The sequence below is a fragment of the Asterias rubens genome, chromosome 2 (assembly GCF_902459465.1).
Source record: "Asterias rubens chromosome 2, eAstRub1.3, whole genome shotgun sequence".
Lineage (NCBI taxonomy): Eukaryota > Metazoa > Echinodermata > Asteroidea > Forcipulatida > Asteriidae > Asterias > Asterias rubens.
This window is the reverse complement of record NC_047063.1, coordinates 18,337,024-18,351,195: the sequence shown is the minus strand read 5'-3', so window position 1 is coordinate 18,351,195 and position 14,172 is coordinate 18,337,024. Positions and strand designations below refer to the sequence as shown.

The 14,172-nt window shown below is 37.5% G+C and overlaps 1 protein-coding gene across 1 annotated transcript in view; it reads left to right on the top strand.

The window, feature by feature from the left end:
- Window positions 1–14,172, top strand: part of LOC117304051 (membrane-associated guanylate kinase, WW and PDZ domain-containing protein 1-like) — a 77,418-nt gene that overhangs the window by 25,521 nt on the left and 37,725 nt on the right. The window contains exons 4-6 of the mRNA XM_033788537.1: window positions 4,109–4,228; window positions 11,462–11,804; window positions 12,575–12,699. Of these exons, the coding sequence (XP_033644428.1) occupies window positions 4,109–4,228; window positions 11,462–11,804; window positions 12,575–12,699 (588 nt within the window). The remainder of the gene's footprint in view (window positions 1–4,108; window positions 4,229–11,461; window positions 11,805–12,574; window positions 12,700–14,172) is intronic.

Below are 14,172 nucleotides of genomic sequence, written 5' to 3'. Positions count from 1 at the left end.
ACCGGTGTCTGGGGCAATGTTTATTTCACATTCTGCCTCGTAAAATTACTGCACAGTGTTGGCAGTGAGGGCTGCACATTAAACAGCTAATTTATAGCCACAATGTCTGCTGTAGTTAAGCCATTTGCACCTCTTGGTGGTAAATTGGTAGTCGGGGGTCAGGGATGCCACAATTAACACTCTGAATAAATCAATACATGATGTGTGCGTGTACTGGAATGAGAAAGGTTTGACACTTTTTCAAGTGTTGTATTGGAAAATTTATGTTCATGTTGTACATTGGAATGAAGCGAAAGTATGATTCACACACCCCCTCCTCCCTTAAAAAAAGGGGGGGGGGGACACAAACTAAAACAAAAACCACAGCATTGCGGAAAATACAACAATTTACAAAAATTCTACCATTTGCCAGATTGTTGCCATACTGGTCTGCATATATGTCAAAATATTCTGCATTTGTAATTTTGAATCTGTTATAAAATATGATTCAATCTATGGAGAAAAATAAATCAATTCATAAGGAAAGATGAACTATTAAGAAAAAAAATGTTTTTAAACATGGGTGTTGTGTTACACTATCGGTAACCACTGAAAATAATTGTAAGCATAAAAACTTACTTGTAAATGATCAATGGAGAGCTGTTGATAGTATAAAACGTTGTGAGAAACTGCTCCCCCTGAAGTAAGAAAGTTTTTGAGAAGGAAGTAATTTCTCACAAAAATATTTGAATTTGAGTTTGGGACCTCAGAATTAGATTTTGAGGTGTCGAAATCAAGCATCTGAAAGCGCACAACTTATGCGACCAATTGAGCTCAAATTTTCACAGGTTTGTTATTTTATGCATGTTGAGATACACCAAGTGAGGTCTTTGGTAATTACCAATAGTGTCCAGTGTCTTTAATGTAGGCATACATGTATGTACTTGGTATCAACAACAGCTTTCCCTGACAGTGTTTCATTGAGCCACTTGCCAAATGACAGGTTAAAGACTTCTGAGGACCAGTCAAATTATGTTTATGTGGTCTGGCTGCTTGCTTTTACAAAAAAAAGGAAGGTAATGCATAAAATAATCTAATCCAGTTAACTCTGCACACAAGACCCCTACCTGCACAGTGTGTTCACGGTAACAAAAACAGTAAAATACATGTATCATGTACGTACAAGTGACAGAAACTGGTTATACTTTTTGATTTATAGTCAGTTAAAAATTGCTTGTCCCCCTGAAAAAGTAGCTACTAATAAAAAAAAGTAAAAAAAGTAGCCTTTCCAGATTGTGCCTTATTTAGATTTGAAATCCATTAGATCTGTGCCATTTCTTTCTGAGACAGTACTGATGCTGTGCTGTACAAATTGAACAGCCTGTTCTATTCACTTTAGAAACTTATTCAAAATAGTTATTATATTTACCAACAAAAGTTCATTTTGATCCTATTCATTTTTTTGTGGGTCACCTGAAGTTCAGTGTAATATTCCTTTTATTTAGGTTTCCCACCTTCATATTTACAGTTTAAAAACGGCTTTTGTCAGGAGTTCAATCCTGTTTAACCCCCGGGTACGGTCAGTGAGTTTGAAAGTAAGTTCTGGTGACACTTTGTTGTGAGTAAATCCCCACACAATCCCGTTTGCCTGCTGATGCAGAAGCTCTGTCAACATTAAAGACACTTTACTCTTTTAATAATTATTTGTCAAATGCATAAAGTAAAGACTCTGTGAAAATTTGGGCTCAATTGCTCACTGAATATTCAAGAGAATAATGACAGAAAATCACCCTTATTGCATTACTTTGTGTGCTTTTAGAGCCGTAATAAAAGGCTTCAGCTGAAGTCTTTTGTTATTTGAGTGAGAAATAACCACTTTCTCGAAAACTGCGTTACTTCAGAGGGAGCTTGTTTCTCACAATGTTTTATACTATCAACAGCTCTCCATTGCTCGTTACGAAGTAAGTTTTTATGCTAACAGTTAATTTGAGTAATTACAAATAGTGTTCAGTGCTTTAAATTTACAATCTAGCATTACTTTCAGTACTTATGCAACCTTTATCATAATTCATTAAAAACTGCAACATTTTGCGAAGCTTTTCAAGATTTTGGATTGTTGAAGTTTGCTGGTTAACTACAGAAATCAGTGAATGATTTCCAGTGTATATATAGCAGAGCAAAATGCTATGCAAATTGTATCAGTTGCGACTAAAAAATCATCATTCTGCTACTCAACATTAGCATTCAGTGTGCACAAAACATGTCAGTCAAAACATTATTGCTATGCAAAGTTGCTAGACGAAATCCTTCCCTGGAAATGCATGTAATTAGTTTAGAATTGACAGATCCGTTAAGGAGATTTGTTATAAATTAACGAATCAACAGCGGACGTGTAATGCTAGCTTAAACTCTGGAATCCGCTTTCTCTAACGACTGTAAAATCACACGGAGAGGGCCTTCCTAGGGTCTCCGGTGACATTGCTGTTTGCTAACTACTTCAATCTGCTGTAACCACGTTGACGTGTTCCGTGCTGGTGTGTTTTTTCCCCCAAAAGTGAGCTATTTATAGTCCTCTCAGTGCACCGTAGTCGTCCCAATTGATTTGTCATGATAAATTGAGTGGCTACTCCCACAAGCGTTGTTTTTCTTTGAGGAGTCGTTAAGAACTTCTGTTCTTTGAGGCACTGAACTGTTTGTTTCCTTATACCATGTATACTCTATAGATTCAGATGTCACTGAAAATGTCCAAGTATCTTGTTTAGAACACAGAATAGTTTTTTTTTTTTTTTTTTACACAATAAGTGATTTCCTGAGAATGTCAGGGGTTGCGTTGAAAGAGAAAGCTCTGTGAAACATGTTTTTGTGAGACATTGAGTTATGTCGCTTCAGATGAGATCAAAGTGATTCAGCTTCCAATTTACATCAGTATTTTATATAAACAACTGCGACTGATTCTAACAAAACCCTGGGCTTATCCACAATTGCCATAAAAGTGAAATGGATGGCAATTTTTTCAATGACCAAAAGTTGTGTATCGAGTTTTACTCAAATAAATTAGTTAGTTTGGGTTTTACCAAGTGAAAAAGTGGCGGTTGAACAGGTCAATGACAACATTATATTGAAATCAGCTACAAAAACCATTCAACCATTTAGGCCTACCATGTACATAACAAATTATAATAATAATTTGAAATTGTTTACATGTATATTACTTCTTCATAAAAACCATCAAGATAAAACCATTAATAATGCTCCATAAATAATGCTCTTTAGGGCATTTAAAACCCAAATAAACACCAAGTGGAGTAGACAACTTTCTGAGGTCCTTGTTTTTTGGCCGCACTTCCAAAATGTTTCCACAGTTTTGAAAAATCCTGGGGAGAACCCTGGATAGGATTTGATAAACTCTTGTGTTCTGACTCTGGAATGTTACACTCCATTGCCAATGGTCATGTTGGTAATTGATGATTGAAATCAACTGAAGGAATTGGTCTGTATTCCTCCGCAAAATGATTTACTGTTTTTAAAATTGATATTACACTTCACAAAATTGAAATTGGTCCATCAGCAATTTCAAAAATAGATTTAAAGGTATTATACAGGATTTGTTAGGGAAAAACAAACATCAATGTTCAAGTCTGAAAGCTTACTGATAATGATGTTCATGCTACATGTCAAACCATTTCTTTGTTTGTGGTGAGATATTTCCCTCTGAATTGAAGTTTATTATTAAGAACTGTTTCTAAAAAAAAAAAAAGTAAAAAAAAATGTAACGGGTCTGATTTCGGTTGTTACAACCCAAATTAAGGACAATGTGTTAACATGCTGAAAATTGTGCGTAATTTTTCTTTATTTTTTTCTGACTCCCACAATAGATTAAGCCACAATTTTCCCATGTTTGTTATTTCATGTATGAAGTTGAATCACCAAAATCACTGTCAGCGACGTTTTAGTCAGCTCTACCAGTTCTATATAACACCTGTAAAAAAGTATCATTTGTCAAAGAAAATCAGCTAGTGTTTTGTTTACTAGCAAGAAACAAATTCAGGTAAAAAAAAAAAGACAACATGAAGAAGAAGGTAAATGTGATGATCGATTTTGTCTTTTTTTTCTTCTCTCCCCTTTGCAGGCACAACTAGGACTCCTAGAGACGGTGAGACCGATGGGGTGGACTATAAATTCCTCTCGGTGGATGAGTTCATGGCGTTAGAGAAAAGCGGACATCTTTTGGAAAGTGGAGTGTTTGATGGTAAGGGAGAAAACGGAGAAAGTAAAGACAGTGATTTCCCTCCCAACTCCCCCTCCCTCCCCCCCCACTCCTACCCTTTTGTCGGCAACGTCTCAGAGGAGAAGTAAAAATAACTGCTAATGGGAAATGGTTGTCAAGTTGAGTCTGATTTGTTTGTACAGATTTGGAACTCTGGAACTGCTCTGAGAAATGTGAAACAGTCAGGTCTGGGGGCGAGGCCGACAAACAACACTCAAAGGATTTATAATTGCTATAAATTAACTGACCCATTAAAGTTTTTTTATTTTTATATTGGTTGTCAGGGGACAAAAATACTTGTTTACAAGTAACAATTTTCCATTTACTGTTTGTATTACCCAAATGCATTAAATAAAATGAAAGCCTACATAAATTAAGATATTATTTTTCCTCAATATTATTTTTCCTCAATATTACATGTATGAGAGTAGAGTCAATACAAAGCCAATGTCCTTTTTTCTTCATGCGAGTGAAACATAAACTTCCCAGCTGAAATTTTAAATTATGTGTCATAATAATTAGGAAGAATAATGATATTTGTAATGCACCTATCGAGTAGGTTTGAAGCATTGTACAAACTGACTAAATTCAAACTAGCAACTGAGCAAAGATATTTCAAGGGATAACGCAGCTTGGCTTTAAAGCCATTGGACAGTTTCGGAACAGAAAAACAATTAAAAGTCCACAGATTTACAAATAACTTACAGGGTTTACAGAAGGTAATGGTGAAAGACTTCTCTTGAAATAGTATTTCATGAAATGCTTTACTTTTTGAGAAAACATTAAAACAATATCAATTCTCTATATCGAGAATTACGGATTTATAGTATACACTTGTCATGACACGGCGAAATGGAGGAAACAAGGGTGGGTTTTCACGTTATTTTCTCCCGACTCCGATGACCATTTGAGCCTAAATTTTCATAGGTTTGTTATTTTATGTATAAGTTGTGATACATGAAATGTGGGCCTTGGGACAATACTGTTTACCGAAAGTGTCCAATGGCTTTAATTCAGGTGATGGGGCCTTTTGAATGTGAAGAGGGACACTGTTCCACAGTCATCTCATTTTCTTGAAAACTCAATGACCAATTGAGTCCAAATTTTTACAGACTTTTTATTATACGCATTTGTTGGGATACACCTGGTGATAACACTGGTCTTTGACTATACTTAAGGTGTCTAATGCCTTTATTTAAAGTGTGAGGGTATAGGATGGGTGGGTCAAAATAAACTTGTAAAAAGGAATTGAAACTTGTATGCATTGATTGCTCAGAATGGCCCCCAGAGAAATTAATGGTTCGACCTTGTGGAAACCCCATACAATGTGTTCTTTTGCACTATTAAAACCACAAGTAACTTGACATCTTGATCTGTCCAGAGGGAGTCAGAAAGCTCCCTGTGGTGAGGAGTGTGTTCTAGGGTAAACCAAGCTGTCTGGGGAAAAATTCCTTTGTGTGGACTGGTCTGATGGTCTGATGGAATGCTCATAATACTGGTCTTGTTTTAAGGTGACGGGACAAGGCTGGATCAAAACTTCTACAACAAAAACCTTGTTGCAATTTGTTGGCGGCTTCTTTGTGAATGATGTTGATTAATTCTTGTCTTTTTTCGATGGGGTGATGAACTTCTCAACTGTCCATGCCGACTGGCTTAGGGGTAGTCACAGGATTGGTAAGGACAACAACGCAAATTGTTTATTTTAAGTCTGAAAATCTGACTGATTATAAAGTTCATACTAAAACGATTAATTTTTTCTGTGAACAAATTTCCCTCCGGAAAGTCACAACTGTAGGCTCTATAGTGTATGTAAACCTACATGTAGAAAACACAACAGCTGAGTTAGGCTGTTGCACCCAAAATTAAGGACAGTGTGTTTACATTCTGTTAATTGTGCATGGTTTTTCACTACCCTCTCCTCCTCATACTATGGATTCAAGGATTTGGGTACTTTTTCAAAATGTCCATAGATTTACATTAAACTTCCAGGGTTTGAAGATAATGATAGTGGAAAGCTTCCCTTCAAATATTACTTACTAAGGTGCTTTAGTTTTAGAGAAATGGGTAAAACAATGTCATTAAAATACGTTTGTAAATGCTTATAATTTTCGTCTCATGAGACAAAAATTATTTTCATGACATTGTTTTACTCATTTCCCCAAAACTACAGCGCCTCAGCACGTAATATTTTCAGGGAAGCTTTCTACTATCATTATCTTCAAACTGTGTAAGTTTAGTGTAAATCTGTGGACATTGTGTTTTTTGTCAAAAAAAAAGTACATACACCCTTTAAGCCTAGAGTGTTACAGGCATTGTTTCATGTACTTATGATCACGCAAAACATGAACACTGTCTGCGACTATTTTGTCAGCTCTACCAACCAATCCTGTAGAGAACCTTTACATTTGAACAACAGTGGTGTAATATTGGGTGTGTTTGTATAATGTGTTCATGTACACAATGCACAGATCATTTCAACAGCTGTAGATTTGGAAACAATCGACAGCGTTCATCCTCGTATTGAAGTTTAACGATTGCAAAGAGGTTGGTGTCTCATGTACAGGTTGTAATGTACATGTATTTGACCTTTCATGACTGGGTTTTATGTTTAATGCCTCATGGAGAGTGAGACATACTGGTATCTTTACCATGGTCAAAGTTAGATTGGAGTGTTTTATTCATTTGTTGCATTTGTCCCGAAACAATGGTTTGGGTAGCCTTGAATTGTCGAATACAATGCAGTGTTCTCCTTGGCTTTAGTTTTCAAGACTGGGATTCGGGGAAGGGGAATTCTGAGTATGTATCTGGAGGCGGCCAACTCTTACTGATTCTGTAGTTCCCTGAAAAATAAATTATTCTTTCCAAGTTGTGATGAACAAAATTGACAATCTCCCTGTTACAGTGTTAGTGATTATGAAAACTTTTTCTCTGATACATGTATGTTGAACGTCATTATAAATATCTCACTGATTGTTTTTCATTCGACTCTCCCTGATATTGCAAGATGCAAAGGTTGGCAGTTCAACCCTTAAGTGAAACAGTGTTTTCTTATTTTTTTTTTTAGAAAATATTCCCTTTGAATTAATATGGTTTGGAAAAATGTTCACCCAAATTGGGTCAAAATGTCAGGTCACATGTATTTTTTGCATTTATACTTAAAAAAGACACTGGACACTATTGGTATTTGTCAAAGACCAGTCTTCTCACTTGGTGTATCACAACATACATGTATGCATAAAATAACAAACTTGTGAAAATTCAAGCTCAATTGGTTGTTGAAGTTGTGAGATAATAATGAAAGAAAAGAAAAAATTACTCTTGTCACATGAAGTTGTGTGCTTTCAGGTGCTTGATTTCGAGACCTCAAATTTTTTAATCTGAGGTCTCGAAATCAAATTCATGGAAAGTTACTTCTTTCTCAGAAACTACATCACATCAGAGGGGGCCATTTCTCACAATGTTTTATACAACAACCTCTCCCCATTACTCGTTACCGAGTAAGGTTTTATGCTAATAATTATTTTGAGTAATTACCAATAGTGTCCACTGCTTTTAAGACCTGTTGGCTGGTGAGGGAGTCTGCAACAGCAAAAATAAAATTGCTTTTAAAACCAACAAAATAAAAATACATGTAGTAAACCTTGAGTTGTGATTATTGCTCAGTGCAATGAAGTACCGTCATATTACTTTCATGGGGGATTTTGATGGAGGCTTTTTCATGTATGTCTAATAAGGAAATGTCCTTGCCTTGCATCATTAAGTGGGCTTAAAGATGATAGCGCAAGTGTCAATGGCCGCATATTGTGGCCTGGGCCTCAAATCGTACAGCTGCTTAGAGGTAGGGTAATTGTTTTGGTGTTAACAACATAGTCAATGTGCTGATTAGAAGGTAAAATTAGGAAGAAAGTTATTAGTTGTCATCTGTGAAAGTTTTAGCTGACAGTGTCTACTTGTTGAGAAAATAGCTAAAACCTTTCACGTAGTGCTGGGCGAATAGTGAAATTTTGTTATTCGGATACCGCTGGCCAACTATCCAAAATTAACCGGATATTCAAATAGTTTTTTTTTGCCGCTATATATATATATATTAAAAAAATATTTTTTTGCCGCTAGAGGCACTGTTCGTTTGTGAATGAGATCTTATGGGCGGATTGATATTAGTTTTAGACAGTGTCACTCTAATTTAAAGATGGCGATTTGCTTTTTCTTTTGATCGTGAGTGACTCTACGTGAAGGAAAACTTTTGTAATCTTTGAACAAAATACGTCGGAAATGTCATTGTTTTAACTCTTCACGGAGGTGAGCATAGTTAAATACTTAATTTATGCTGTTTTATGCTGTCTTAATAGAAATTTCATAAGGATTCAGACAAAACATTCATATCAGTTGTCGCCCGACGTCCGCGGATATTCGGATATTTAAGAATATCCGGTTACTTGGTTGTAATTACAGAACTATCCGGTTTATAAATAGGTATTCGCGCCCTATGCGGATATCCGGTTAAGAAAAAAAAAGGCATTCGCGGTTACGGATAGGAAAACCTTTTCGCCATTAACCGGATATTCGAATAATTCGCCCAGGCCTACTTTCACGGTATTTGCACAAGAACCTCAAATCCACGATTATTTTTAATGAGACCTGTGACATCTTTTTGGTGTTGTAAACATGGTCAATGTGCTGATTTAAATGTAAAATTATGAAGAAAGTTATTAGTAGTCACCTGTACAAGTTGTAGCTGACTACAGTGTCTACTTGTTAAGAAAATAGCAATAACCTTGCACGGTATTTGCGCAAGAATGTAAAATCCACAACTATTTTTTAACGAGGTGACATCGGGTACCAACCACATCTCTGGTCACTGCATTCAGGAACAGCCAGTAATCCTTAGAAATCTGAGTAAAAATTTCTTTCACGAATCGTTTCTCCAATTTGTTTGTTTTTATTGATTAAACAATCAATGGGGGCATTTCGCACCGAATAATTTTGCAGGATGCTTCAAACTACCATGACCATCTCTATAACACAATCTATGCTTTCCGTAGAAATTAAAAAAAATTCACAGTCAAAATCAAATAATGACCCTACCTGTAGCACAAAAAAAAAAAACCAGCGAGACACAATAGTTATGTGTACCAGAAAAAGATTACAAGCCAAAATAAGATTGAAGAAACAGCCTTCTTTTGTATTGTAATAGACCCTCTGCGTGGTTGTCATCTGGTCGCCATCTTAGAGGTAAACTGATGATGTAACAATGGAAGTGCGCATTATGTACACACTGTGCACAGGATGCACAAAATACCACGACACATTTGTGATTGGTACCTGTTTATCTTTGCTTAGCAGAAAACTTGTAAGCTATTTTTTTTTGGTTTTAAGCAGCTCTATAAAATTGGGCCCTGGTTAAATAATATGAGTTCAGTTTACATACCTGTGACCACGTACAATGTACTTCATCATCTTTAAAGGCACTGGACACAATTGGTAATTGTCAAAGACCAGTCTTCTCACTTGGTGTATCTCAACATGCATCAAATAACAAACCTGTGAAAATTTGAGCTCAATTGGTCGTCAATGGAAGAAAAAACACCCTTGTCACACGAAGTTGTGTGCGTTTAGATGGTTGATTTCGAGACCTCAAATTCTAAATCTGAGGTCTATAAATCAAATTTGTGGAAAATTACTTCTTTCTCGAAAACTACATAAGGTACCCGTTTCTCACAATGTTTTATACTACCAACCTCTCCCTATTACTCGTTATTGAGTAATTACCAATAGTGTCCACTGCCTTTAAATCCATTCATGTATTTATGTTCACTTAAAGCTAACTATTCTGGACTGGGTGTGTTGGTGTGTTTGTTGTTGTGCATGATGGTGAAGTTAAGCGGGATAAGCTCTCTGGTAACATTGTGTGTGACACAATGACCAGAGAACTTTTTACGTTCGTTGAGGAAGTGATTGTGATTGAGATGGTGGAGAAAGGTGTCTTCATCGTCCCTGAGGGAATTTAAAGGATCATTACTTCCTGAACTTGCACTGGTGTCACTCCTGTTGGTTTGCAGGCTCTTCATGGAGCACAGGACAGGGATGGAATGATTGAAGTCTACAGGTGAAATCATTTATTCAGATTGTAGTGTTACCTGTTCATGTTTGTTGTGTTGTCATTTAGCCTTCGAGAAAGACTCTGCGAGGTTTCGAAACGCCAGTCCATTAAACTATTTTTTGCATCAGGCCCTTTTGGTTGGTAAGTTGTTTGCAACAGGTCATTCTATTTTCTCAGTGATAAGTGTTGATTGAAGAAAGATTTTGGTAGGTCCATTATAAGCCCAGATCTGGATCTTATAATGAAGCCTGGTATGCCACTTCCAATTCTGCGGCATTCTTCTGCTTACATTCTGTTTGCCTGCCAAGCTACTTTTGAAGTCTAGTGGATGGAGGAAGACACAGCTAGGTCCATTGTTAACCCAGACCGGGATCTAATAATGAATCCTAGTATGCCCCTTCCGTCAGCATTATTCTACGGCATTATTCTGTGGCATTATTCTGCTGACATTGTGTTTGTCTGCTTTTGAAGTCTAGTGGATGGAGAAATCAATAGCTAGATCCATCGTTAACCTAGACCTGGGTCTTATAATGAAGCTTGGTTTGCCCCTTCCATCAGCATTATTCTGCAGCATTAATCTACTGTAATTCTTTGGCATTATTCAACAGTGATTCTTCAGCAATATTCTGCTTACATTCTGTTTTTGTCTTCTTTTGAAGTCTGGTGGATGGAGTTAGGCCAGTGAATATTGAAGGTTTATTTATAATGGAGTAATGTTTAAGATCGAAGAAACAGCCTCCTTTTTCTGCGTGGTCGTCATCTGGTCGCCATCTTAGAGGTAAACTGATGATGTAACAATGGAAGTGCGCATTATGTACACGCTGTGCACAGGATGAGCCAATGAGGTTGCCTTTCTTTGATTGCTTTTCGAGGGCGCCCTACTCAAATGACGCCATGTGCATAGACCGTATCGCAAATACTTGGTATGGGCGCGTTTGGCGCATGCTGGTCTACTGATCAAGTTTGATTTCTTGCTAGACCAGCATGCACCTCATTCAACAGTTAGCACTTGCACAATGGGTATTGTGCGGAAAGGTCTAGGAGCTCTGTATAGAATACAGATAGAGTTTGTTTATTTATAAGTTTTTTTTGTTTTTTGTTTTTTTTGCCAACAGGTAATCATTACGGCACGCCCAAACCTCCCGCTAAGTCACCCCCTGCACAGTCGCCCACATCATCGTCATCGTCCCCACCACCCCCACCTCAACACCAACAGAATAACTCATCCAGCACAAGCCCCAAGAAGAGCACCCATCGGCCAGGAGCCAAGCCCTCCGCCCCGGGCAAGAGACAGAGGAACAAGTCCACGATCGAGGCCACCACGTTGAACTCTGACCCCTTGGACGAGGAAGAGCAGAGGAGACGAGAGGAGATCGGGAAGGCTGAGGAGGAGCTGGGAGACTTGCCAAAGGATTGGGAGATTGCTTTCACTGACCAGGGAGATATGTACTTCATCAAGTATGTGTGCACATTTAACTATCTTCCTTTATTGTAAAATACAACAATAAAGCCTGGTTCATACTTCCTGCAAAGCAGTGCATTCGAAAAGGGCCTATCCAAATTGGAACTATCCCAATTTGGGCCTATCCCAACTTGGGCCTATCCCAAGTACGTTTTTTATGATTCCCAGGTATAGTTTGGACAGTCCTCCTGCAGTTGGTACAATTTCATAATTTGATTAGCTTTTTTATACAGCTCATTAGGTATCTGATACATATTTAATGTTGAGAAAATAAACATCAAAAGCAAAAGTCAATTTTGTAAGTGCTGTACAATGTTTTTTTTTTTGCTCTGATACTGTTCAGTGTGTCAAGTAATACAACATTTGCTGCAGATACATGTACATTCAAAGTTTATTTCAGAAAATTAATTGCATAAGTTGTTTTCATTTCATTATTTGTTTCACATTTTATTTTGCAAACTGGTGTACAGGAGCGAAGATGGTTTATAATGAGTGAAATAAGGCCCAGTGACCAGGGGTAATAATGTGAAGCACTTTAGAACGCCCTGCGGGTGTGAAAGGCGCTATTATTATTACTATTTTGAGTTTTTTTGAGGGAAGGAACCTTAAACTAAAGTGCATCTTTTCGGAAATGTACGATTCTCTGCCCCTGTTAATAAGTAAAATGAAATACTTTTATTTTCATTTCTTTTTATTCTTTTTCGTCCCTCTCTTTTCGTTCCCCCTCCCCCCTCCAATCTCACCCAATCCATTCCCACCCTTTCAGTCATGTGACCGAGACGACCCAATGGCTAGACCCCCGTCTGGAGCAGAAACCAGCCAAGGAGCTGGTAGACTGTGAAGACGACGGTGAGCACTATCCTCATGATAACTGTCACTCAAACAAGCAGGGTTTGTATTCACGAGTATTATTTTGGCCTCTGCATGCAACGACGTCGTAAACATCCTCATGTATCAAAAAGTCATGTACATGTACCTGCAGCCGATTTCACCAAACACTTGGATTAATCTCGAGTTAGGATGAGTAACTAGTCCTAACTTAGGATGGGTTCAATGCGTCCTAACGTCTATGGATACGGAACTTAACTTGTCATAAGTCCAAAGATTAATCCCAAGTTAGGAAGAGTTTGGTGAAATCGACGGCTGACTTGTCATTCCTACCTCATTTGCATGCTGTAATACTCATGAAACTCATGCTGTAGTTACTTGTTAAACTCATACTGTATCGTGTAAAACTCATGAAACCCAGGGTAACTGTCACTCAAACAAGCATGGTTTGTTTTAACAAGTATTATTTTGGCCTCTGCATGCAACGACAACCTGTATCAAAAAGTCATGTACCGCCATTGCTGATTTGTTATTCCTACCTCATTTGCATGCTGTAATACTCATGAAACTCATGCTGTAGTTATTTGTAAAACTCATTTTGAATTGTGTGTAATACTTTACGAAACAGGGTTTGCATTCACAAGTATTATTTTGGCCTCTGCATACATCTACAACCTGCATCAGAAAGTCATGTGTCTTCCATCGCTGACTTGTCATTTCTATGTACCTCATTTGCATGCTGTACAATGAAATACTCATGAAACTCATTCTGGAATTACTCATAAAGCTCATTTTGAATTGTGTAATACTCACTACTCTCATGATAACTGTCACTCAAACGAGCAGGGTTGGTATTCACGAGTGTATATTGGCCTTCGGCACGCAACGACGATCTGTATCAAGAAGTCGTGTAGCGCCACCATTGACTTGTCATTTCTACCTCATTTGCATACTGTAATACTCATGCTGTAGTTACTTGTAAAACTCATGCTGTATTGTGTTAATACTCGTGAAACTTGTTTTGTATTGTATAATACTCATGAAACTCATTAAATGCAATACTCATGAAGCGCATGCTGTGTGTACATGTACCCCTGAAACTCAAAAAGTCAAATCTGTCAAGAAGTATGTAAATTAGAGATTGATCTGATCATAAGCTTTGCATACATACATGTGCATTTTGTAGGTTTTCGTTGTTGTTTTGTTGAGCTGAATTGTTCATTATTTTTGAGTAAGATCTCTTTCAAATTGTCTAGTGCTAATACTCCATGATTTGTTGCTAAAGTGCCTGTGAGTACTGACCTCGACAAATTCCCGATTCTTTCACTGAGATGCACCCTGGTACGGACAAACATTTCTTAAATAAAGTCATCTTGTCTTAATGCACCTCACCTCCACCCTGCACCAAAATATCCTTTCACCATGAAGGTGGCTTTCACCATGGAGCTAGCCCCTCCGTGCTTTCACCAACCTGCGTGTCTGACAGAATCTGTGCTCCACTTGAAGGGAGCAGAGCATGTTTAGATTTCATCTCAT